Source organism: Nuphar pumila, chromosome 5, assembly GCF_984573655.1.
Source record: "Nuphar pumila chromosome 5, dmNupPumi1.hap1.1, whole genome shotgun sequence".
Lineage (NCBI taxonomy): Eukaryota > Viridiplantae > Streptophyta > Magnoliopsida > Nymphaeales > Nymphaeaceae > Nuphar > Nuphar pumila.
In genome coordinates, this window is record NC_143253.1 from 130287978 (window position 1) to 130314936 (window position 26959).

At 34.5% G+C, this 26959-nt stretch overlaps 1 protein-coding gene across 1 annotated transcript in view; it reads left to right on the forward strand.

Moving 5' to 3' along the window:
- Nucleotides 1-26959, forward strand: part of LOC149838721 (putative ubiquitin-like-specific protease 2B) — a 65862-nt gene that overhangs the window by 15839 nt on the left and 23064 nt on the right. Inside the window, exons 5-7 of the mRNA XM_090006765.1 lie at nucleotides 5032-5229; nucleotides 5494-5569; nucleotides 19550-19658. Coding sequence (XP_089862891.1) covers nucleotides 5032-5229; nucleotides 5494-5569; nucleotides 19550-19658 — 383 coding nt within the window. The remainder of the gene's footprint in view (nucleotides 1-5031; nucleotides 5230-5493; nucleotides 5570-19549; nucleotides 19659-26959) is intronic.

The following is a 26959-nucleotide window of genomic DNA, read 5'->3' on the forward strand; positions in this document are numbered from 1 at the left end:
TTAAATATAATTCAAATGGAAGTTCTGTTATGTTGTGCTCAACAATGGTTTATTTAGTTCCAATCCTAGGCTTGACCAAAGCTTTGAAGTCTTAGACATGAACATTAATCAACCAATGGTGCTCCACCTGAGCAAATTTTTTTATTTTTCCCAATGTTTCAAAGATCTAACTTACAAGTTATGTAGTGCAAAGAGGGAATGTTACCATCCTAGTTGACCTAGGCATGATTTATGCAACATAGGCCATTTGTTAGTTGGCCATGCCTTGTTACTTTTTATATTTTTGTACAAACTAGACCGTAGTTTAGGTAACCTAGGCCCTTTTAGTTGACTATGGATTATTACTATATTAATTTTTCTAGGGATTGTACTTCAATGGATGCCCAGATGACCCTTGGATGCTAGGGAGTTACCCTAGGCCTAATAGCTGTGCATTTTTTTACTATATAGTTTATGAGTCATTATGCAACTTTGGCAAAAGTGATGCAACAACTAGGAAGAGAACTGCATGCTTTGGGAACCTAATTGGCACCATGACAAAAAGATTGACAAGACAAACTTTCTTGTTGTGGTGACTTCCTGAAAATTTTAGAGTAGGAGAAAGCTTACCTGTCTTTTATTGATATAGAGAAAACATGTCTTTTATTGATATAGAGAAAACATACGATGAAGTTTTGAAAATGCTAATCTTGCCAACAAGTAGGAAAAAATGGTATTTAGGATGTATGATAGGGATGAAACTACTTTAAAAATATGTGTTGAGAGAATTGTGGTGTAAGTTTTATGAGATAGATTTTTAAAAGATATTTTTGATAAAAACGTTTGTGAAAGCCGAACACCAAATAATAAAAACCGGCTCACACTAGGGTGAGATCCGGGTCGAACTCAGAGAACGAGAGAAGAAACTTTGTATTCCACAAAATGACAAGCTTTATTGCCTTTTAAAAATAAATAAGTAAAAGTAACTAGCTATTACAATGAATTACTCTCTTGCAGAGGGCTCAAAAAGAATAATAAATGACCTTATTACAAACTCAAATTTAAAATAAATAAATGACCTTAATCTAAAAAAAAGGAAAAAGGTCTTCAGCTGCTTGAGATCTCTTCACTACTTCCCTTTGAATTCAAGAGCTACTAATATTTTATTCATATTTAAATGTCTTGGCTCTTCTAAGGGCTCTCTGAGGGGCTCGAAGGGCCTTTTCAGGGGACCTTTTGGGGACCTCAGAGGGCTCTTCCGGGGCACTTTTGAGAGCCTATCACACGGACAACCGCTTCCCTGCAAAATACAAACACAAAACGAAAACAAGACAACGAAAAACTAGACAAAAAAATACAATGTTAGTTATATCAAAAAAATCAAGAAAGTAAGATTCTAACAAACTAATCTTAACAACCTATAACAAACTAACTAACACGTAATAATAAAGAAACTGACTTAATAACAACTGTGCTAACAACTACTACTTTGTAACAAATATAAAACTAACTAATTAAGAACAAACAACGTGACATGTAACAAATTAAAGATTTGCAACAAACTACGAAATAACTGACTAACTTGAAAGGAATTAACAAATACTAACTCATTACAAGACAACTAAACACGTTTTGACTAAATAAATATCAGACAACTCAAAATTGGCTACACTGTCTAATTATGAAATACTACTTAACAACCTCACATTAAACAATCCAACTAATGAGTACCATCAAATATTAAAAGAAACCTAATCTAACTAGTGAACGGAAGATAATCAACCAAAGCTAAAACGTTAAATGGACTATGCACTTACGAAAAAAAACTATGTGAATATAAACCAAAAAAAATGTTGAATCTCTACCACTAAGAAATCCTAAATCAACAAAATAACCAAGACAGAATTAAACTAACTACGTGCCTAACTACAAAACATAAAAGTAAAAGTTCTGATCTAACCAAATTAACAAGACTGAGAACAAATCTAATTAATCAACTCAGCAATAATAAATTAACTAATTAACCATGAAAACATGAAATCAATCCGACTACCTACTTACCAACACAACTTAAAAGAATTTGAAACCAGCTAAACATTCTAAAAAAGAAACAGATTGCTGACGCAGCTGGAATGAACCTTGTTGGCCGAAAGAAATTAACCAGTGTTAATCACGCACAATCTGGTTCAGAATAACGAGCCACGCTGACAAAAAAAAATACAATAAAAATTATCGTGGCCGCGTCCACTAAACAAAATAATGCAGCTTATGTTCTACGTGGAACCAGACTTCTCAAAAATATTTGTTGAACGTTGGTCGTGTACCAGTGCACAAACTAGACCGGCCTGCATGAAGGGAATCTCATGCAGGTCAGTTTGGTGGCTCAAATAAATAAAATAATCGATTACAGGCTGCGTCTTCTAAACCATGACTATTCAACTAGAATAAACGAAAATAAAAAGAGTAAGAGAACTATTCTACGATGCAGCGATTGCCTATTCTAATATGCAGGAAACGTAAATCATGAATCACTACTCTATATGAAGCAAGATTGCTGAAAAGAAAGTGTACCGAGTGTGATGCTAAAATATTTTCATGAATGCAATCAAACAAATTAAACCTAAACTACGTGCAAAACAAGTAAAGAAACAGGGGAGAAGGAACATACCTCGCGGCCGATCCCAACAAAGGGGTTGAGAAGAAGAAACGATCTTTCCTCCGAGCTGCACGTGCCTCTGACGATGGGAACAATAAGAACCGACGCCAGAAGGGGTTAGAAGCGAGAAGAGAATGGGGGGAGAAAGAGGAAGAATAACAGGGAGAACCGGTTGGGAACAAAAATGAGGAAGAGGGAGAAAAGGCTGCATTTTTTTCTAGAGGAAAAGATGCTCTCCTCTGCTAAAAAGGATGTTTTTATACTAATTAATTAGGTCAAAACACAATTTTCTAAAAACTCCATTAAATTTTCAAGAATTTCAAATGACCACCTCTAGAAAAACGTATTTCATAAAAAGGCAATTCTAAACAAAGTAAAATACTAGTTGACAATTCCTAAACTAATTATACTACAAGCTAAAGAATCTTAAACTAATCAAAACACTGAAAAATGTAGGGAAGGGTTTAAATATGCGATTTTATCTTTATTTTTAATTTCAACGCAGTTTCTCAAAAACATTGATAAGAATGAGTTTTTAATGCATTGTTTCGATGGATCATGCATAGAAATATATGTATAAGATGCAAAATATATGCATGATCAAACTGCATCTTCCTAATAAAGGTTGGGCTACATCAAGGATATGCTTTAAGCCATGCTTGTGTTAGTTAGAGACGATATCCTCTACTTACAAAGAGATTTTATGGTTTTTGTTCATTGCATGTGATATATTACTCACTACCCATACTGGGGAAGACACATATATAAAGCTGGATTTTTTAAGGAATACCATAGGAAAAGGAAGTTTGAGGGTTAGTAAAATACGTGATAAGCTAGGTAGATTTTATGCTATAAGCTAGTGCCTGCCCAACTAAAGGGGCATTCCTACCCATCTTTATTGAAAACCAACACTTCCATATTGTGTTGACTGGTCAACAACCAAGTGGCTAGACAAAGTGACGGTGCATAGGGCTAAAAGGTGCAAGTGGGATAGCTTACTAATATATTAGACAGAATAAAACAAAAATGATGAGTGAGCTTTAGATGGTTTAGGCATCCTCTATGGTGGCTTGTCACAGCTTTAATACGAAAGGATGATGTGATATGAGTTGAAGGATGAACACAAAAGACCCATGAAGCTGAACTGAGGTAGTTGGACTAAGGATTGATGATTGGTTTTTATTTTGTTTGTTTTCTTTTGGGTGTGTGTGTGTGATTGTGTTGATACTTGATACACATTTTAATAACACATAGGCACACCAATATGGGTTATGAACGGCTTTTTTGTTTTTCAAACAAATGTTTTTTGCTTAGGGTTATGAACGGCTTCAACTTCTAAATGCCATCTTAGTCTTTGCTGAGAGTCATGTAGTAATATATTTTTCTTATTTTATTTTGTTTCCTCTCTTGGTATTTTTGTTGATGTATCTTTGGATGCTTGACCTCTTGGGGCTGGAGACTGGCTTATGCCTATTGTGGTTGTTTTCTTTTTTTAACTAACTTGTATGTTTATAAGTCCATCTTACTCCTTTTTATTATTTATTTTAACATGAAAACTGTTGATATTATCCTTTGTTGAAAATATGGGAACCTATGAGCTGCCATTTAAATTCACCTGTTTTTAGCTTTCCCTGGATTGTAGTGTCATAGTTAAAACATTGTGGCATTGAAGTTATGATTCAATATTGATTTTAACTGGTTGATGAGATGGAATAATAGGGAAAAAATCCAAACAAGAATAAAACATTATGAAGTAAATAGATGAAGATTGAGAGGGAGGGGGGAGAAAAATGTGGTGATAGTGCACCGGCAAAAAGCAACCAGTGAAAAATAGAATTATATTTTTAATTTTCTTTAATAGTCGCTAAGAGCGGTAGCTGATGGTGGAATTTGGAATGTGGGAGCTCTTGGCTAAGATAAGACATTATAAACTGTCATGTTTGACCTAAGAAATTCTCTATAGTTTCACTTTTGGCCGCTATGCTCTAAGGTGCAACAGTTATTATGCATACTTTGAGTTGCATATTTCTGCAACTTTCAAAGTCTCACCATCTGTCTTTTAGGTTATTTTGCTATCAGCTTTAGTTGCTCACATTTTGGTTATGTTGTTTCTTTCATGCTATAGTGGAATAAATTTTCTTCTATAACTTTTAGCATTTTACCTTTTCAGGCAAGGCTATTTTACCTAATGTAGCTCCTGAAAGTTGCTGATTAATTTCATGGTCATTCCATTAGCTGACACATTTATGTGTTCGTGTTATTCTTTGTTATACCCATGGGGTCAATTTGGAGAACAGTAGAAATATGCAAGAACAAGCTGTGTTGCTTCTATAATTTGTGCGTTTATTAGATAGTGAAGAAAATAATTCTGCATGTAAACATTTTCTTGTTGCCAGGAGGCCAAGGGTCGAGAGGTGATTGTTTATACTGATTTTGTACATTATGGAGACAAAGTGTGTTCAGAAACCTTGTTAATATTTGCATGTGACTCTGTTAAACTTGAGAGATTAAATGCAAGTGAATGTGAGGAAGATCTTCATCTTGAAGTAGCAATTCCTGATGTCAATTGCATCGAGTGGTACTGGGTTCAAAATGTATGTCTATCTTCTCCTTCTCAATCTGATTAACTTGATACAAAACATACACATTTTTGGTTGTTGATATTCACTGAGATGTTGGAGCAGATCCAGTGATCGGGCTCGAGTACTTTGTAAGGTACTTGGGCCACACAAAACACATAAAAATGCTATGCATGTAGCGATTTTCTGTGTTTTACACAGAAAAATCACTAATGCAGGTAGCCCGAGTACTCGGGCCATCACCTAACCACACCTCCTGAGATGTTCTGGTATTTTCAGGTTGCATCTGCTTACCTTGTGGTTCATGTCAGCTCAACAGTTAAGGCACAAGTAGAGAAAGTATTAGGTACTGTAGGTAAGTCTTCTTCCTGGTTATGTGGCTAGCTTTAGCTTATTCTGCCAGCTTGATTTCAGCCTTCTATATGTAATTTTTATTGACCGATTGTGTGTATGGAATTCCTCATAGATGGAACTGTGGATTTTCCATATTGTTATGCATATTTTATTCTAGTGTGAGCTACTTTGAAATTGAATTTGAGATCATTGTAATAGTATTTGTGTTGAATGCAATTTTATTAGCCATATTCTTAGAGCACTTTAACTTTTTTTAGCTTTTTCATGTTATGTTAATGGAATGGGTTGATAATTTTAAATTCCTTTTTGCATTTTAAAGATTTTTTAGCTTTGCTATTGGGTTTTGGAATATTAATGCAAAGTTGCAAACATGAATATGATATTATGAAGCAAGAACTGCCAAAGCACTCCAATATGTTTAAATGGTCGTCTACTCATCCTTATCTAACTATACATATAGAATTGCCATTTTTGACATGAGAGGTCTATGTTCAAGAAATGATTGTGTACTTGTATAATGTGCACCCTGGAACCAAGCTATTTGTTCACTTATTTGTCAATCCACCTTCTTGGTACACTATCAGGCTCAAGAATCATAGTGTTGGCTCACTAGTTTTCCTTTTTTTTCTTTTTATAAATATATTATACTTTTTTCCTTGCTGGAGTATGTAGGGTATGAAACAATTGGATAACAGAACATGTTCGTTGTTGCTACCTCATTTATGTCCAACTAATCTCTTGGCAAACAAGGGGCACTTGTCATCTAGTTTGATAGTAATGAAATGGGGTACAATGATGAAAAGTATTTTTTTCTTTTGGGAACGGAGATCTTCCAACCTTGTACACTTGTAGCTTGTGTAGATACTGTTTATCTTAATTAGAAGCATTAAAAGGTGAAGGGACAAGAACCATGATGGAGATCTTGTTAAAATGTAACCGTAATTCCTTTTGTATCTATCTATATATATATATATATATATATATTCTTGTAATACCCTAAAAAGGTATTTTTGTCATTTCCATTTTACGCATATTCCATTAGGAATATGATTGTACTTTTTTTCTTTTTCTTTTTCCTTTCTTTCTTTTATTCTTTTTGATATTCGTACCACCTTGGGGGGGGGGGCAATGTAGGCGTCGGACCCCTCCAACAGTCACAAATGTGACTGTTGGAGGGGCTCCAAGGACTACAATGGAGCCCCATCAAGGCCCTCAATGTAACCCCTATAAAAGGGGGTTCTCTCCTTTGTATTGAATTCTTGTGGGAGCTTTAGCTCTATTGTAAAAAGGTTTTTACCCTATTTCTCATAATAAAGATATATTCTTTTAGCCTTTTGGCTTAACCCCTTTGTGGGTTTATGAGTTTTGTACTTTATGTGCTCTTGGTTGCCCCTTAGTGGGTTTGTGTATTTGCACCTTAAGTATGCATTTGTGGGTTCATTATCGAACCCTTTGTTTTCTAACATGGTATCAGAGCAAGGTCATTATCGGGTTGTCTTTTGGTGCATTGGAAGGCATGTCACTCAAGAAACTTCAAAGAATGGTGAAGTATTCATTATTTTTCTTTTCTTTCTTGAAGTTATTCGGTATGTATCCCTTTTCTTAAAGTATTGTGCATTATGAAACTATTTTCTTGCATGTGTTTTCTTTATCATTATGAAAATAAAATGTATTTTGCACATTTAGTGTTTGTGGTATTTGAGAACATTTACAACAACAACAACAACAACAACAACAACAACAACTATGCCTTCATCCCAAAACAATTGGGGTCAGCGATATGAACCAAAAAAGAAAATCATTCTGGATCTTCCACATGAATCCTTCTCCTCCAATCATTTCTATCCAATGCCATGTCTTCGGTGAGGTTCAAAGCATTCATATCCTTTCCTATCATCTCCATCCATGTCTTCCTAGGCCTACCCCGACCTCTTTTAACTAATATATTTTCCCATTTCTCCATCCTTCTAACTGGAGCATCATTAGGCCTTCGCCGAATATGTCCAAACCATCGTAAATGATTCTCTCTCGTCTTATTTTCAATGGGTGAAACACCTACCTTCTTACGTATCTCCTCGTTCCGAATCTTATCTTTTATTGTATTTCCACACATCTATCTAAGCATACGCATCTCAGCTACACTGATTTTTTGAATATGATGTCTCTTGGCAGCCCAACATTCCGTACCATATAGTAAAGCGGGCCTAATAGTCGTCCTATAAAACTTTCCCTTCAACCGCAATGGCATTCTACGATCGCATAACACTCCACTTGCACTTTTCCATTTCATCCACCCAACCTTTATCCTATGATTTACATCTCCATCAATTTCTCCATACTTTTGAATGATAGATCCCAAATATTTGAAACAATCATTCACCCGTATTTCTTGCTCACCAAGCTTCACTACACTCCCATCACTACTTCGTTGCTTACTAAACCGACATTTCATATATTTTGTCATACTCTTACTCAACTTAAAGCCTCTTGCTTCCAATGTCTGTCTCCATAATTCTAACTTAGCATTAACCCCAGCTCTAGACTCATCAATCAAAACAATATCATCAACAAACAACATACACCACGACACATTTTCTTGAATTGATCTCGTAAGCTCATCCATCACTACAACAAATAGGAAAGGGCTTAAAGCAGATCCTTGATGTATTTGAGAACCCTTACTTTTCACATATCACATTTCACTTGTTCGCATGTTTTAAAATATTTCTTTTTAAAATTGGTAAACTTGTTTGTTTTCTAGATATATGATTGCTCAAAAATGGGTCATATATCATATTTTTTTAATTTAATGTCAATCATACTTGAACTCGTGTATGGCTTTAGGAGTTTTCTATTATTATTGACTTCAAGTATTAAAAGCTTGAAGTTCATATTTTCCATGTCTTTGTGCATGTGTATCCTTGCCTTTGTGCACTTGTGAGAGTTCTCCTTGTGCCTTTGTGCGCACTTCTTGTTTTTATCATTGTGTTTATGCACAAATATTTTTTTTATATAGAGATTTTTACATGAATAAACATACATGGTTGTGATAAAATTCTTTTATATGTGTAGGAATCTCTTAAAGAAAGTTTGATTGAGATTGAAAATTTTAGTATATGAAGGATTGTGATAATTCACATACTTCTCTACGCATTCATCGATTACCCATCACATATAATGGCAATTTATGTTTTTCAAAATTGTCTTCAATTATGTAAGATTGATGATTTTTGCATAGTTGTTTCATGATTGACTTATAAGTTAACTTCTAAAATTATATATGTTTTCTTGCTAAATGAGTATCATTGGTTTTTGCTTAATACTCTTGACTCTCATATGAAACCTAATTTGTTTTGAGGTCCTCTCTTGTTTGTGTGTCTTAGTGCACTTTTTGCAAAAAATTAATATATGAATTTGGTAATTCTTGAATGTAAATTTCTCACATTTGAATTAAGTCTTAAGTGGTTCTTGTTAATGATAACTATTTGTGAGAATTCCGCGATCCTTGTGAAAAGAAGGATTGTAAAGGTCCTTCAATGTTTTTGGTTGATTTAAAGAATCTTGAAAAGTTTTTGTGGTAAGTATTAAAATTTCATATTGTAAGATCTTTTGGTATACAAGATTTCATTAGTTTGAATTTTCTTCTAATGGTGCAAGTTTATAAACCTGTTTGCTATGTCACATGGGTGCGGGGATTCGGCACTTCCAAAAAACCCGGGTGCGGGGGTGCGGCATGGGCAAAAAATGTAATATATATATTAACCAAGCTTAATCGAGTTTCTTCATTAAGCTCTACTGGTCTGAGCCGAGTTTAATAGTTTAATCGAGCACTGCTGGATGCATATATGGTTTTAATTTTTTTCTATTGAATCAGACAAATATCAGGATTTGATGGATATCTGATTACATGTAAAAGAACCAAATAAGATACGAACACCGGTGCAAACGAGGCGAGACCCCATTTTCCCCCTGGCCAGGACATATATGCTTGGTTTTCCATCCGACTCTTTTAGTTATTCTCTCTTGGTTCCGTAACTGAGCTACTTTAGAATGGTAACCAAGCTGGTCATCCCTGAAGAAAGGATGTATTGTCCATGATCATTACATCCTGCCCCAAAATCTGGCGGCTCATTGGCTTTAGATATTTTGTATTAATTTTTGTAGTACGTAACCTCCAGCCCAGTGCATATCTCGAAGGAAATCAAAATCTGATTTAATATTTGCAGGCAGGTACAGTGGACTGCAATCTGTACGAGCCAACATGGGCATCATTACCCTTTTGCCTTCCTGAACCCTCTATTTTAACAGAACCATATGTGCTCTCTTCAATTTTCAGGATACAGTATGGTTGTTCTCTGAGACCATCCAGATTTTCATGAAAAGTAAGCTCTCATCAACTACGAGAGGTGTCAGATTTTCAGTAAAAGGTGAGAATGATGAAGAAAGCCACCAAGTGTATCAATGCATTGCCTGATTCACTCCCCATCAAAGTTGCGGTGAGGACCAACATCCTGTCCAAGAGATGGAGGTATCTCCCCACCGCAATTCCCTCTGCAGATTTCGATGAGGATCATTTCCCTTCGACCATGAAGCAACTCAAGAGACAAAAGAAGCTTGGCGAGTGACACTTGCCGCTAGAAGGAACCGATCTATTTACCGTTGTCAATCGATTCTTGTTGAACTAGGCACCTTCGCAGGTTGAGCCTGAGCTTGACTCAAAGAAACAATTTAGACAAGAGACTCCTTGGTAGTTGGCAATGGCATGTGGTTGCCGTAAAGAAAGTTGAAGAGTTGTGTCTCGAAACTCGCCATGTTGACAAACCAGTTCCTAAGTTTTCTGGCTGTCATGCCCATTTCAGCGGGCCTCTTTTTTTTCAAGTCCAAAAGTTGGACATAAATGACCCTGGGTGCGTTGACTGCACCCAGAGTCGGGTTGACCACACCGGGTGCCGCACGCGCATCCGCATCGCGTCGCGTCGACGCGGGTGTGGCACCTGATTGGCCGAATCCCTGTGACATAGCCTGTTTGTTTGTATTTTTCACATGAGATTTCCAAACCTCTTATATCACTTCTATTAAAAGATGCCTACGTTGGCCGTAATATGTTCTCATTTTCTCACATTGAATTGCACTTGTTGAGCATATAATTGCATAATTAATGCTTGAGAGTCTCAAACTCTTCTCTTCCTTTCAATAGATTTTTGATACATGCCTTTGTGCATGTTTGCATTATTTTACATCTTTGTACGTATTTGTTCAAGTAGTGTTTGAGTGCCTTTGTGCACATCTTTTGTGAAAGTATTAGTGCTTGCTTGAATACTCTTTAAAGAAGCTTTTATATTTTAGTGCCTTTCTCAAGGCTTGTGTATGTATTGTCCTTTAGTGGACTTTGCTATTGACTCTTTTATTTGTCCATTGTAGGACATTGTAAGTGCTTACAACAATTTTTTTATGTTTCCGCATATCTCATTACAATCAAGGAATATTAAAGCTTGGTTTTTAGTCTTGATTATTCCAAAATGGTTCTTTCACATAGCATTGTGTATTCAAAAGAATGTTGTTTTTTAAAGAGTATTCTTTGCCTTTTATGGCTCTCTTATGTTGTCCATCACAAGTTGTCATATGATGCATCAATCCTTTATGGCCTTGTTATTGTTATATCAGAGATGTTTGTTGAGATGAGTTATGTACACCTCGTGTTATGTTATTTTAGATTGTCAACTTGTAGTTTGACTCTAAATGGTTTGTTATGTGATCTCTGATTATGAGTGTGCCACTCATTTGTTTTTTGACCGTTGATTTTTATGGATGCTTTTAATTATGTATACCTGTGATGGATGTCTAAGTTTTGAAACCATAGTGTTTCGTGGTATATTGAAAAAAAAATGATGTTTTTTAATTGTATTTTCATTACAAGCTTTCTTACCTCAAGTGTTTTCTCCTCTTATGCCTCTTATCTAAGTGTCATCATATGTAGACAAGAAATATGTTAGCTTTGTTCTCTTAGTCTAGTAGCTAAACACACTTGTTTTGAGCGTCATGTAGACAAGGATTGTTGTTTCACACCATTGTGTATGATATTAGCCCATGGTTGGCTTTTGTGTCCTTGTTCTAGTAACTGATACACTAATTTCAAGTGTCATTTTATGTAGACAAGAGATGCATTGTCACACCTTAGTGTGTGTTTTAGCCCATGGTTGACTTTGTACTCTTGTTCTAGTAGCTAAACATACTTGATTTAGAGTGTCATTATATGTTGACAAAAGTTGTTTATTCACATTTTTATGTGTGATTTTTAGTCTATGTTGGCATTTATACTCTTGTTCTAGTCGTTGATACACTCATTTCAAGTATTATTATATATAGACAAAAGTTGTTTATTTATATTTTTATGTGTGATTTTTAGTCCATGTTGGCGTTTGTTCTTTTTTTAGTCGCTTATACACTTGATTTGAGGGTTTTGGAGTTTTAATAAGGTGATTGCTGATAGTGGATGAACTATTGTTGAGATTTACAAAATTTCATATTTATGAGAATTTGAAATTTGGTTTTTTGATATGATATTTTATAATTCATGTTCATTTTATAGCACAATTGTTGTGTGGACATGTTTTTTGAATCAAAGAATATATTTTGATTGATTTAAACGTAAAGCTTTTGAACTCTTATGTTTTATACACTTTTTTATCATATACTCTTGAGCATTTCCTTTGTGAAATCTCCCTCAAGAGAATTGCTTAGTTCAATAACACTTGTTTTTCTCGTTTTTAAGCTCAAGTAATATACTTGATTTAAGTATGATCGAAGCATGTTCATTAAATGACTTTTTTAGTGTTGATTCATTTCATTGCATAATATCACATGCATGTGCTTACAATGTCTTTTTAATCCCTCACTCAATTAAGATTCATATATTTTCTTATGTGTTGCATCTTTGAAGGCTCTTTATGTTATTCCTTCGTGGACTATTTCGATATTCTCCATTGGGGGTTCTTGTTTAATCATTTTTGGACCGTATGAATGCATTAAGCATTCTTTTTATACATTTTCGTATACATTTAAAAATTTTCTCACTTTTACTTATTGTCGAGTATATGACTTTTGAAAGTTGGTCTTCTGAAAACATTTTGTATGCATAAGTAATTATCTTGTTCTGATGGATCCTGTGCTTTAAATAAGTTAATTAAGCATTTATTGAAATACATAGAATATATTTTTGCGTCATTGTTGTTTTTTGATAGGAAAGGATATGAATGCTTTGAACCTCACCGAGGACATGACATTGGATATAAATGATTGGATGAGAAGGATTCATGTGGAAGACCCAGAATGATTTTCTTTTTTGGTTCATATCGCCGACCTGAATTGTTTTTGGTATTCCACTTGATTAAAGTGCAAAGATATCTTTTACTTGGACTTTTTTTGGTTTGTTCCACAGGATCTTGAAAAATGAGATGAAAAAAAGTACCTTAGATAGATCATGGAAGGTGCTCACCATTAAAGACAATTGGAGGAAGACATTTGCAAATTTCAATGTCATTCCTATTGAAGACTCTTGAAGCCTTGAGATTCTTCCTCTCGGATTTCTTCAAACTTTTTGTTTCCCCATACAAAGTTTAAGGGAGGGTGTTAAAATGTAACCGTAATTCCTTTTGTATATATATATATATATATTCGTATATATAGATACATATATATACATATCTATATATATATATATATATATATATATGAATATATATATATATGAATATATATATATATATATATCTTGTAATACCCTAAAGGGTATTTTTGTCATTTCCATTTTATGCATATTCCATTGGGAATATGATTGTACTTTTTTTCTTTTTCTTTATTTTTTTTATTCCTTTTGATATTCGTACCACCTTGGGGGGGGGGGGCAATGTAGACGTTGGACCCCTCCAACGGTCACATTTGTGACCGTTGGAGGGGCTCCAACGACTACATTGGAGCCCCTCCAAGGCCCTCAATGTAACCCCTATAAAAGGGGGTCCTCTCCTTTGTATTTGAATTCTTGTGGGAGCTTTAGCTCCATTGTAAAAGGGCTTTTACCCTATTTCTCATAATAAAAATATATTCTTTTAGCCTTTTGGCTTAACCCCTTTGTGGGTTTATGGGTTTTGCACTTTATGTGCTCTTGGTTGCCCCTTAGTGGGTTTGTGTATTAGCACCTTAAGTGTGCATTTGTGGGTTCATTATCGAACCATTTGTTTTCTAGCGGATCTGACAACTTAAAAACTGGTGCATCATTTGTAATTATCTGAACATCAATTTCAACCCCCACATCTTTTATCTCCTCCATAAACAATCCCATACCACCGTTGAAAACATAGGTGGGTACTTTTGGTTTTGGGGTCCTGTTCGTCGATGAAAAAATAAACTAGATTATCATCATATAAGAACCACTTGTATTCCATAATTCCAGTAATTTTTCTGTCTTAGAACTTGAAGGAACATCATCAACTTAGATTTCATTTTGGAGAGATGTAAATATATCTTTTTAATAAGGATCTTGATCTGCTTTGTTTGGTGTTATTTCATGGCAGAGTTTACCTGTGACTTTAAAGTTTCTAAGTAAAATGATGGATAGCAATTAAGCCTACCAATATACTCCTCAGGTTCATGTAATGAAAAGAGGCGGAAGCACCAATAGAGCAAAAGTCACGCTTTAAGAGTGATCACTAGAGCCACGAACACAAACACCAAATGTGCACACACAAAACTCTCAAATTTAGAAAAATGACTTAAAGTCATAAGTTGGATATTATTGAAGAAAGGAAGAGAAGGGTGTAAAACCCATACGTTTACAAGGGGGAACCTCCTCTTTTTATAGAGGAGGAAAACATTAAAGGAGGACCATAAAGGGGGCTCCCTTCTAGTCGTTGGGAGCCCCAACGGTCATAAATATGACTGTTGAGGCCCCAACGACTAGATAAGTGGGGCCCCTTTATGGTTCCAAAAAGTAAAACAAAAAAATTAAAAAGGAAAAAGAAAAAGGGGAAAAAGGTAAAAAAGAAAAAAGTACATGTGGAATTACCAAAACACCCCTATCGGGTTTTTGGTTTATACAAAACAGGAAAAAGCTATATTATTATGTATATATACATATATACATATATATACTTATATATATATGAATGTATATATATATATATAAGTATATGTATATATATATTTATATATACATAATTTAACATGCCCCCTCAAACTTTACGGGGAAAAGACTGAAAGTTTGCCAAGAAGAAACATGAATCGTGGAGTTGGGAGCGCCTTGGTGAAGAAGTCAGCCAGTTGATACTCTGAAGTGACATATGGCAATGTGATGGTCCCTTTGAGATATTCGTCTCGAACATAATGACAATCCATTTCGATATGCTTGATCCGCTCATGAAAGGTGTGATTGCTGGCAATGTATATCGCACTCTTGTTATCACAAGAGAGCTTGGTGGGAGTGGAAATGGGAACGCCCATGTCACCAAAGAGACTTCTGAGCCACACAATTTCCATAGTTGTCATCGTCATAGCCCGATATTCAGCTTCAGTAGATGATAATGAGATCTTCTGCTGCTTCTTGCATCTCCATGAGATGAGAGATTCTCCTAAAAAAATGCAAAGACCCGTAATTGAGATACGATCATTGGGATTTCCTCCCCAGTCAGCATCAGTAAAAACAGTCAATTCAAGAGATGAGGAAGAGGATAAGAAGAGTCCCTTAGAGATGGTATTTTTGATGTATCGCACAATTCTCATTATGGCCGCCATATGAACCGTAGTAGGTGCGTGCTGAAACTGGCTTGTTGCATGAACTGCATGAGCTATGTTTGGACGGGTGATGGATAGATAGGTGAGGGATCCAATTAATTGACGGTAGGGGGTTGGATCTTCAAGAAGAACACCATCTTCAAGTCTTAGTTTCGAATTGATAACTTCGGGAGTCTCAACTTTCTTTTCATCAGATATTCCTGATTTGGTACAAATTTTTGCAGCTAACTTCATTTGAGATAAGATGTATCCTCGCGCAGAATAAGCCACTTCAATTCCTAAAAAATATCTCAAATAACCAAGATCAGACATATCAAAAGTATCTTTTAACATAGACTTAACATCATTTACTCCCTTTTTGTCATTCCCAGTGATAATCATATCATCAACATACAGCAGAAGCATAATAATGGAGTCACCTGTCCTTTTAACAAAAAGAGCAATGTCAGTATAGCAAGAAGAAAATCCTAAATTGATTAATACATTACTAAACCTATCATACCAAGCTTTAGGAGCTTGCTTAAGTCCATATAAAGCCTTTTTTAATTTCAAATTTTTTTCATTTAAGTTCATACCTGGAGGCAGTTCCATATAAACTTCTTCATTTAAATTACCATTCAAAAAGGCATTTTTGACATCAAGTTGAAAGATTGACCATTTTTTAACGGAGGCTATAGCAATAAGAGCTCGAACACTAGTCATTCGAGCAACTGGGGCAAAAGTTTCATCATAATCTACCCCATAATGAGATGGTTCATGAAAGGAGTGAAGAGCAAGTAGGCATGCTCGAAAGTTAGGAGAAAAGAAATCATACGAAACAAATCTATTTGGTATTTTGGAAATCCAATTTGATCTTCTTTGAGAGGTTTCTTCGATTGACTCACTTTGGAAAAAAATTTCAAGGGCACAAGGAGGATTTCTTTCATTCCTTCTAGAGTAGACTTGAATTTGTCTTGAAACATTTTCTTCTAAATTTTGATCATCACTTGGATGTTCAAAATGATCTTCGTTAAGGGATTCACTAGGATCAATGTGATCATCTATGATGTTTTCTTGAGGCAACAAGTCAAATAGAAAGGAATAATCAATATTTTCATTTGGTTGGTGCGAAAAACCATTTTCCTCTTCAAGGAATGTGACATCTTTAGAGATATAAAGTTTGTTCTTAAGTATGTCAAAACATCGATAACCTTTTTGTTTTTCGCCATATCCCAAAAAGATACATTCAATAGCCCTAGGAGAAAGTTTATCATTTTTGTGAGTTAGAACAAAACATTTACATCCAAAAATTCTTAGTCTTTTATAATCGGGAGACATATTGTAAAGTTTTTCAAATGGAGAAAGATTTTTCAAAGAGGATGAAGGAGTTCTATTGATAAGATATGTAGAGGTTAAAACTGCTTCGGCCCAAAAGGATTTTGGAATATTTCTTGAAATTAATAACGTTCTTGTAGTTTCTATTATGTGTCTATGCTTTCTTTCCGCAAGACCATTTTGTTGCAGAGTGTTGGGGCAAGAACGTTGGTGACAAATTCCATTTTATTTTAAATAGCTTTGAAAATCATTGAACATATATTCGCCTCCCGAATCGGACCTAAGAATAGATAGATTTCCCAAAAATTGATTTTTAACCATTGCATGAAATTCTTTAAAGAAGGAGAAAACTTCGGATTTGCGACTTAGGAAGTAAATCCACGTAAATCGAGTGAAGTCATCTATAAAGACCACATAATACGAAAAAACTCCTTTAGACAAAATAGAAGAAGGTCCCCACACATCGGAATGAATAAGTTCAAATGGCCGAGTGGTAAAGAAACTTCTTTGAGGAAATCGAGTAGCTTTAGATTTCCCAAAAATGCAATCTTTACAAGTCATGTAATTGTCTTTACAAGTATTGTTCAAAAACGGAAAAAGAGACATTTTTACAAAATTTGGATGGCCAAGTCTCTCATGCCATATTCCAATACTTTTGTCTTTAACAAGATTGCAAGATGACTTAGATGGAAGAGTCAAAAAATCCATAAAGTAGAGGTCACCCCTTCTATGGCCTTGCCCAATCAGCTTCCCTGACTGGAGATCCTGCACGGTGCAATCTTTAGGTGAGAAAGAGACTTGACATCCATGATCGGTGATTTAAGAAACAAAAAAAAGGTTTAAATTAATTTTAGGAACGATTCTTACTTTAGACGTGAAAAAGTTTTTAAAATCAAGTGTTCCAATACTTTTAATTTTTAATGATGTACCATCGGCCGTTGAAACACAAGAGGATATGGGTTCAGAAAAAACATTTGAAAGAGAGTTTTTATGAGATGTCATATGAAAAGAAGCACCGGAGTCTAGTATCCACATACCTGGAGGTGATGAAGAGTAGGCGATGGAGGCTCCGGATGTTGAAGGAGAAGTCTTGAGAAGATGTTGGAGAACTTCGGAGATGTGATTTAGAGTTTCTTTGATATCTCCTTCTTTGGTACTTTCTCCCTTCTTTGGAGAATTTTCCCCAACCACGACAACCTTTCCTTTGAGTTTTGGACAAACCGGTCTAATGTGTCCCAGTTCATTACAATAATGACATATTATTCCCTTTCTAGGCACATTACTTTTTTTGTTAAAATGGGGAGGTCTATATGCTTTAACATTCGATCCGGGCCTAGTAACGGCCAAAACTTCATCACTCTTAATGCTCAAGCTAAGTCGAGTTTCTTCTTGACATATCTCGGCAAGTGCATCTTCAATAGGTAGGGCTTTGCTTCTATGAAGAAGAGATGCCCTTGTTCAAATTCCGGGCGAAGACCATGAAGAAATTGGAAAAAATGTTCCTTTTCAATTTGTTCTCTTCTTAATTCAATATCTTCCGGGGCCACCCACTTAGGCTTAAGAAGAGCAAGTTCATCCCAAAGAGGAGTTAGATAACTAAAATAGCCCCGGACACTCATATCCATTTGTTTGGTGAAACGGATTTTTTCTTGACAAAAAAATTGTCGAGCAAGATCCTTTTGGGTATACATACCCTTAAAGAAAAACCAAGCCTCATTGGCCCTTCTAAATTTGGCAATATTAGCATAATTTTTAAGGTCTACATTATTCATAAACATGCCAAAATTTTTGGCATGGTTACTTTCCCAATCCTCAATTTTGGATTGATGATCATTAATAGCTTTGATGCGCTCATCGCCATCTAAAGCCTTTTCAACTTCATTTTCGATTTTGGTGAGAACAAGAGAGGGTTCGGGAGTAGTTCCCATAACAAAACCCCAAAGTTTCTTACCTCTAAGATGATTTTCCATAGCGGAGGCCCACATGAGATAGTTGGACCCATTTAGCTTAAAAGAAAGCTCCACTTTAGAGTCACGTTCCATCGGCACCAAAAGTCCTTCCTTTCTTCAAAAATTGAGAGGCACACGTTCCAAAGAAAAGCCCAATCACCAACCAAGCTCTGATACCATGTAATGAAAAGAGGCGGAAGCACCAATAGAGCAAAAGGCACTCTTTAAGAGTGATCACTAGAGCCACGAACACAAACACCAAATGTGCACACACAAAACTCTCAAATATAGAAAATGACTTAAAGTCATAAGTTGGATATTATTGAAGAAAGGAAGAGAAGGGTGTAAAACCCATACGTTTACAAGGGGGAACCTCCTCTTTTTATAGAGAAGGAAAGCATTAAAGGAGGACCATAAAGGGGGCTCCCTTCTAGTCTATGGGAGCCCCAACGGTCATAAATATGACTGTTGGGGCCCCAACGACTAGATAGGTGGGGCCCCTTTATGGTTCCAAAAAGTAAAACAAAAAAATTAAAAAGGAAAAAGAAAAAGGGGAAAAAGGGAAAAAGGTAAAAAAGAAAAAAGTACATGTGGAATTACCAAAACACCCCTATCGGGTTTTTGGTTTATACAAAACAGGAAAAAGCTATATTATTATGTATATATACGTATATATACTTATATATATATACGAATGTATATATATATAAGTATATGTATATATATTTATATATACATAATTTAACAGTTCATTGGGTTTCAATTCTACTTTACCTTTTTGTTTAAATGTTACCTGACTGCTGGTCCTGTCAATATTCTGTTCTGCTGATACGTTCTTCTGGATTTGGTAATTCATTACTTGCAGCTGTTTTTATCATCTTGTGTCAATTTACTCATGGATTTTGTGGTCTTGTGCTGTATTTTACATCTAGGTCTTGGAAGGCTGGTATTTGCAGTGAGTGATCCTAGATGGTTTGAGAAAGTGCAGATTATCATGTCGTTATCTGAGAGATATGGAGAAATATTGAATCTTGATTATGAGTTAGTTCTCGTCTTTCCATTCCTTTATTTCTAGATATAATGCATATATTTCCATTATGAACATATTATTTTTTCTTTCAAAACTTATTGCTAATATGCTGAAATATGAAGCCATTGCCATTTTTCATCTGCAATGATGAATGCTAAAAGTGCTGAGCATATCAAGCTTTATAAGAAGCTCAGGCTTGCTAGCGAGGTTACTGTAGCTGGTTTGAACTTTACTTATCCTAATTGTGAGGATGTTGGAGAGTATGATGAAAAAGTCTCTATTGATTTTAGCTTGTCACTATGGCTTTTCTGATATTTAACCCATTAATTATTTTCTTTTGTTGTAAAGTTTTGGTGCAGTATGGGCCATTGATGTTTGTATTTCTTTAAAAACCTGCTTGAACACAGTAAGTAGCTAATCTAATGCATGTTTCTTTCTAAATGAGCCATAGAGATCACATTTGTAAGGTTGATTTACAAAATATATGATAAAACAATGAAGAAATAAAATGGTTCATTCCCCACCTTCGTAGGATGGACCAATTACCCTTATATGTATGGGATAATGTTTGCTACTCTCCTGGGTAAGGAACTCCTTAGCAAAAAACTGTAATATTTTTAATTTTTAATGTTTTTGCACTTTAGTGTAAATAGGTGCTTGAATCATATTATGCCAATGTGTATGTAAAATTTTGCAGGGGTTGAAAAATCAATGGCCTACCAATTTTTTAACCCTCATAAAATTATATTTTTAGGTCGAAAAAATATGATCCAAGAGTTGATTCCTACTATTTTGACCATACCATGAGGTTAGATTTGGTCAAAGCGATCTTCCACTATGAGTTTCAACTAGGGGGTTCTTTGTCCATGAGAGTACCAAATACTCTCTCTCTCTCTCTCTCTCTCTATATATATATATATATATATATAGAGAGAGAGAGAGAGAGAGAGAGATGGATGGCTATGGGTTAATATTTGACGCTATTGAAGGCACAAAACTATTGAATTGGAAATGATAGGTTTGAAGCTTTATCGATTCAATCTGACCACATAGATGTGGTCAACATGGTTTGTTTGCTGGGGATCAAACCTATCATGTAATTTTGATCTAGAAGTATGATTTTTTGAGTCATGAAATTTTTGTGCATTGTTGGCAGTTGATTTTTGAAGCTCTTAAAAAACCTGCCTAGGTGTCACAATGACATGATTCAAAAGTCATTTTCTACTGGACAAGCCTTGTAGATCACATCCATAAGGTCTGATTTGATCTACCAAAAAAACCCAAAAAATATGAAAAAAGGTGATTTATACTCAATAGTTCTGCGCCTTTAATAGCACCATATATATTTTCATATATTTGCTACAATTGTTTTGTGTGTAAACTACTTAGCAAATCTGTTTTATTTTTTGTCTTTTAGTAAATCTTAATCCATGGATGTAATCTACATGATTCGTTCATTTAGTGGGGATCTGGTATTTGGATTGCCGGATCTCGATACCAGAGCAGGTGTTTTTGGCAATTTAAAATCAACAGCTGTAAATGTTAAATTGTATGTATACATATTTGTGTATACAGTATAGTATATACATATATGTATATTCATACTTTTTACATATTATATGTATATGTATTTTGATTGTAATATATATATATATATATATATATATATATATATATATATATATATATATATATATATATATATGGGACTAAGTCAAACTAGTTGACTTGGTCCCAACGTTTAGAAGTCAACTTAATTTGAATTGCTCTCAACGGCTAGAAATCTTGCCATTGGGGGGTCCCTCTCTCAACTCTAGTGCTCTCTCTCTCTCTTTAAGCTCTCTCTTCGCTTTATTGTGTATAAATACTGGTGTTCTCCCTTTTGTAATGTTTGCTTTTGCACACTTGTTTCTTTGAATAAAATATATATTTTATATTGTGTGCTTTATTGTTTGTATCCCCTTCATGGGATTTGTGAGTGTGTTCCTTAGGGAACACTTTTGTACAAGGTTGTAAGTATTGTATTGTTACTCATATCGGTCGGGCCCAAAGTAACATCATATCGTATCATAAACATATCATAAATTTTTAATAAAAAATTTCAAAAAAACCTAGAAAAATCAGAAAAATGTAGCATAAATTATAAAAAAATTATATCACATAAAACAATGATGAATTGTACAAAATACAACCATAAATTCACATATGAAGGCAACAACATAATTTAAATTAATAACAAACCATGCAACTGATAACTGACAATGTAAATAAAAGACAACTACATAATTTACATTTTAAGCACAATTAAAGCCTTACATTTAACCAATAAGAGTTCATGATAACTAAAAATGTTACATTTAACCAACGTCTTACATGCCAATCTTCATTTCTAAAGTTTTAAACTATAAAGACATAAAATTAAACTATCTTCTAAAGCTTTTGTCAAACATTAGGACAGTATTTCCTCAGTTCTGCATCCAATTGTCGCTCGATGGTCTTTTTGTGTTGTGTGTAAAAGACACCTTAAAAATTCCTCTCCATTTTTTTGGCAAGTGGGTCATCATCATCTTTAGAATCTTGAACAATGGTTGGAAGTCCTTCATCTTTGCATTTTTGCAAAATTCTTGTTCTTTAAATTTCTTCTATTTCAATAACAACGTCAACACGAAAAGTTGCAGAAATAAATAAAGAATCACATGGATGTACATTTTGATCTTGACCTGTGATATGTTGCTTAAATCTATAAAGCCTACCTCTAATAATAACACCACAAAACAAACATCTCAAATTCAATGGTAACCCTAGTCGTGGTACATCATCAATGCTTTTGCAGTATTGCCATGTAGGATCTTCTCTAATATGACATGAACGTGAAGACGACATTGAAGGATCTAAAATGATACAAAACAAATTAGAAAACTCAATAAGAAGCAAAAAATAAGAAGCACAAAACACACATTTTCCCCAAAACATTCAATAAGAAACCAAGAATAGAGATTTTGTACCTTAACAGTTTAACCTACTTCCTTGAGTGAAAAAATGGTAGAAATGCACTCTTGATAAAATCGCAAAAGCCATATCTCTTGTGCACGAATCGGCCCCCCAAATCTATCTCACAAAACTTAGGGTACGTAGGTTCCCTTCTAATGGGCTCTAGCCATATGGATTACTTGGCCTTCGAGAGGCCTTTTAAACCCAAAATAAAAAAAGACAAATTTCGGCATTTTTTAATTATGCCAACACTATATCGTACAATACATATTGTATCGTACAATACACCCGATACAGATATGATACACACTCGTATCGCGATACAAGTGTGTATTGTATCACAAAACACAAAACTAACGATTTGTATCGTACGATATGGTACAATACGTACAACCATGCTTTTGTGGTTCCCTTTGTGGTATTTGCTAGTGTGTTCCTTAGAGAACACTTTTGTGGTTATCCACTCGAGTTGAAGTTGGTGGACTCTTGATTTGTGATTAAAGACTCTTTGAATCTTTATATGGTATCATAGAAAGTCTCTTTTTTATTCTCATTCGAGTGTTCTTGATTGAGACAGTGGAGTGTTCATGAGATCTTGATTGTGCAAGTTCTTGTGGATTGCGATCATGCATTATTAAAGGATGCAAGTGCTTGCGTGATATTGGTGGAGTGCTCATGTTTTTCTTTTTCTTTTCTCCTTTGTCTTCTCTCTTCTTCTCTGTACCCATTCTTTGTAAAATGGATGGCTATGAAAATGTCACCATTAAACCCGTGAAACTTAATGATTTTAACTATGCAACATGGGCTTCTATTTTAAAATCACCTTATTTGAGGAAAAAGGATGTGGGGACTAGTAGATGGGTTAGATCCGAAACCCAAGCTAGTTCTCACCATGGTAGGTGAAAAAGAGGTTTCACTAACCGAAAGTCAAAAGACCAAAGCCTTTACCAATTATGAGAAGAAGTGAAGAATGGAGAATGATACATGCCACGATCATGTCTTGGCTTATTAGTAGTGTGGATGTTAAAAAATGCTCTAGCCTTGCCAAATTCGAACATTTAAACAAGGCTTGGGAGTAGCTCAAGATAATGTATTCTCTTAAAGATATTGCATATGTGTGTATTTATTGGAGACACCTCAAACACAACCCATAAAAGGGTAAAAATGGAAGAATACACTAAAATAATAAATCTTTATTTCTTCACAAGAAATGCTTAAAAAACATTGATCCATTATTGAGGGGGATCACCCTATTTATACAAGTGGGAGAGAGATAGAGCTCTCCTTGAGAGTCGTTGGACCTAGTCCAACGACTCTAAATATAGTCGTTGGACTAGGTCCAACGACTATATCCTAGTCAAGTCCTAGTTGGGACTTGACTAAATTATAAAATCTAGTTCAAAATGAACTAGATAATAAAACAAAAAATAAAAAAAGAAAGAAAATAAAATAATAATATTATATTATATTATTATTATATATATTATATATGCTACATTTTATATTTTAACACTCCCCCTCAAACTTACGGTACAATGAGTGAAAGTTTGTTTAAGAGGAAGTGAAATCTGGGAACAACAAGAGGTTTGATGAAGAAGTTTGCTAATTGATATTCTGATGTAATATATGGTAGATCAATGGTTCCACGTAGATATTCCTCCCTTACATAGTTACAGTCCATTTTAATATGTTTGGTGCGTTCATGAAATGACCGGTTGCTGGCAATATAGATCGCACTCTTGTTGTCACAACACATTCTTGAAGCTTGTGTTGCTTCAGCTCCCATGTCAGCGAGCATATTTTTGAGCTAAACTACTTCCATTGTCGTGGTGCCCATTGCTCTATATTCAGTTTTGGTGGAGGAGAGAGACCTTCTGTTGCTTTTTGCATCTCCACGAAATTAAGGATTCACCTAAGAAAACACAAAAACTAGTGGTTGAGTGTCTATTATTGGGACCACCTCCCCAGTCAGTATCAATATAGGCAATTAAATCTAATGACGATGAAGCAGACAAAAAGAAGCCTCGTGAAATAGAGAACTTTATGTATCTAATAATACACAAAACTGCTCTCATGTGAACAGAGATGAGAGCATGTTGAAATTGGTTAGTTGTGTGTACAACGTGTGCTATATCTGGCGTAGTAATGGAGAGATAAGAAAATGCTCTGATAAGCTGTCTGTAAGGAGTGTGATCATCAAGAGGTTCTCCATCATCAATTCTCATTTTAGTGTTGACAACTTCTGGAGTGTCCACTTTCTCATCATCTGTAATTCCAGACCTGAAAGCAATATCAAAGGCAAATTTAGATAGATATTAAATACCCACGAGGGGAATAAGCAACTTCAATTTCTAAAAAATATCTTAATAAACTTAAGTCAATCATTTCAAAATGAGTTTTAAGAAGTTTTTTTGATGTTTGAAACTCTCTGTTTGTTGCCTCAAGTGATGATCATATCATTCACATAAAGAAGAACAATAATTCCTGCATCATAATTCTTAATAAACAAAGAGTGTCAGTCAAACAAGATTGAATACCAATATCAAGCATAACATGACTAAATCTGTCATACCAGGCTTTTGGTGCTTGTTTAAGACCATAAAGAGCTTTTTCTAAACAAAGAGCTTTAGCCTTAGGAATACTAATACCTGGTGGGGCTTCCATGTACATTTTTTCAACTAGATTTTCATTGAGAAAAAACATTTTTGACATCCATATGAAATATGAGCTATTTTCTAATGAAGGCTAAGGTTATTAATGTTCTGACAATGGTCATACGAGTAACTGGGGCAAAAGTTTCTTCATAATCGATGCTATATTCTTGGGCATACCTTTTGGCCACTAATTGGGCTTTATACCTTTCAAGAGTTCTATCACTCTTAGTTTTGTCTTTGTAAACTCATCGATGACCTATAGGTTTCTTACCTAGAGAAATATCTTGAATAATCGTGTTAACCTTTTCTAATGCGTCTAATTTTGCCTTCATGGCTTCTACCCATTCTATATGATTTTTGACTTGAGAATATGATGCCAGTTTTACATATGATTGTATTAATGCAATAAATGCCTTGTATTTGGGTGAAAAAGATTTGTATGATACAAAATTGTCAAGAGGTCTAGAAATTCTGGTGACCTTTCTGATTGGTACTTCAAAATATTTTTCTAATGCACATGGAAGATTTGACTCTCTATGTCTTGAATATTGTAGACTAATGTGCCTATGGGTTTGCTCTTCATTATCAACATTATGTTCAAAATCAATAGTACTTTGATCATTGTCAAAATCACATTCATTAGATTTTAAAGTCAAATATATTAAAAATGAATATTCAGTGACTTTCTTGGGTTTTTCAAATTCAAAAAAACTTTATTTTTCTAGGAAAGATACATTTCTTGATACATATAATTTTTCATTTTGGAAATCAAAACACCTATAGCCTTTTTTATTATCGACATATCCTAAGAAAGCACAAGGAATCAGACGAGGAAAGAGTTTGTCATTCTTGTTGGTGAAAACAAAACACTTGCATCCAAAGATTCTTAATCTAGAATAATAAAGAGATAAGTTAACAAGTTTTTCAATTGGAGTTATATTTTACAAAGAAGAATATGACATTCGATTAATAAGATAGGTAGCAGTTAGGGCAACTTCTATCCAAAATTCTTTTGGAACTTGATTTGCTATTAATAAAGTCCTAGTGGTTTCCACGATGTGTCGATGTTTACGTTCGGCTAAGTCATTTTGTTGTGGTGTGTGTGGACAAGATCTTTGATGTGTGATGTCATATAAGTTGAGATAGTCTTTGAATTCTTTGGACATAAATTCTCCTCCTGAATCAATGCGAAAAATAAAAATATCATTTTGAAGTTTATTTTTAACCATTTTATGAAATGTTTGAAAGTGTGAAAAAACCTCTGATTTATACTTAAGGAAGTAAATCCAAGTATGCCTGGAAAAGTCATTGACAAAAATTACATAATATGCATATCTACCTTTTGAAATAATTGGTGCAGGACCCCAATGTATTAATTCAAGTGGTCTAGAGGAAACAAAAGTTCTATTATGAAATTGTAATCTTTTCATTTTGCCAAGGATACAATCTTTACAAGTAAAACTTTCAAAATTTCAAAAACTTTCTAAACTTGAAAAATGTTGGATTTTAGACATATGGGGATGACAAAGTCTTTTGTGCTACAAATCTAACTCTATTTTTTGAACATTATAACAGAAAGCATTTTTAGGAAATTCCAAAAAATTTATGTAATAAAGTCCTTCTCTATGGTCTTCCCCAATCAACTTCCCTGACTGACGATCCTGTAC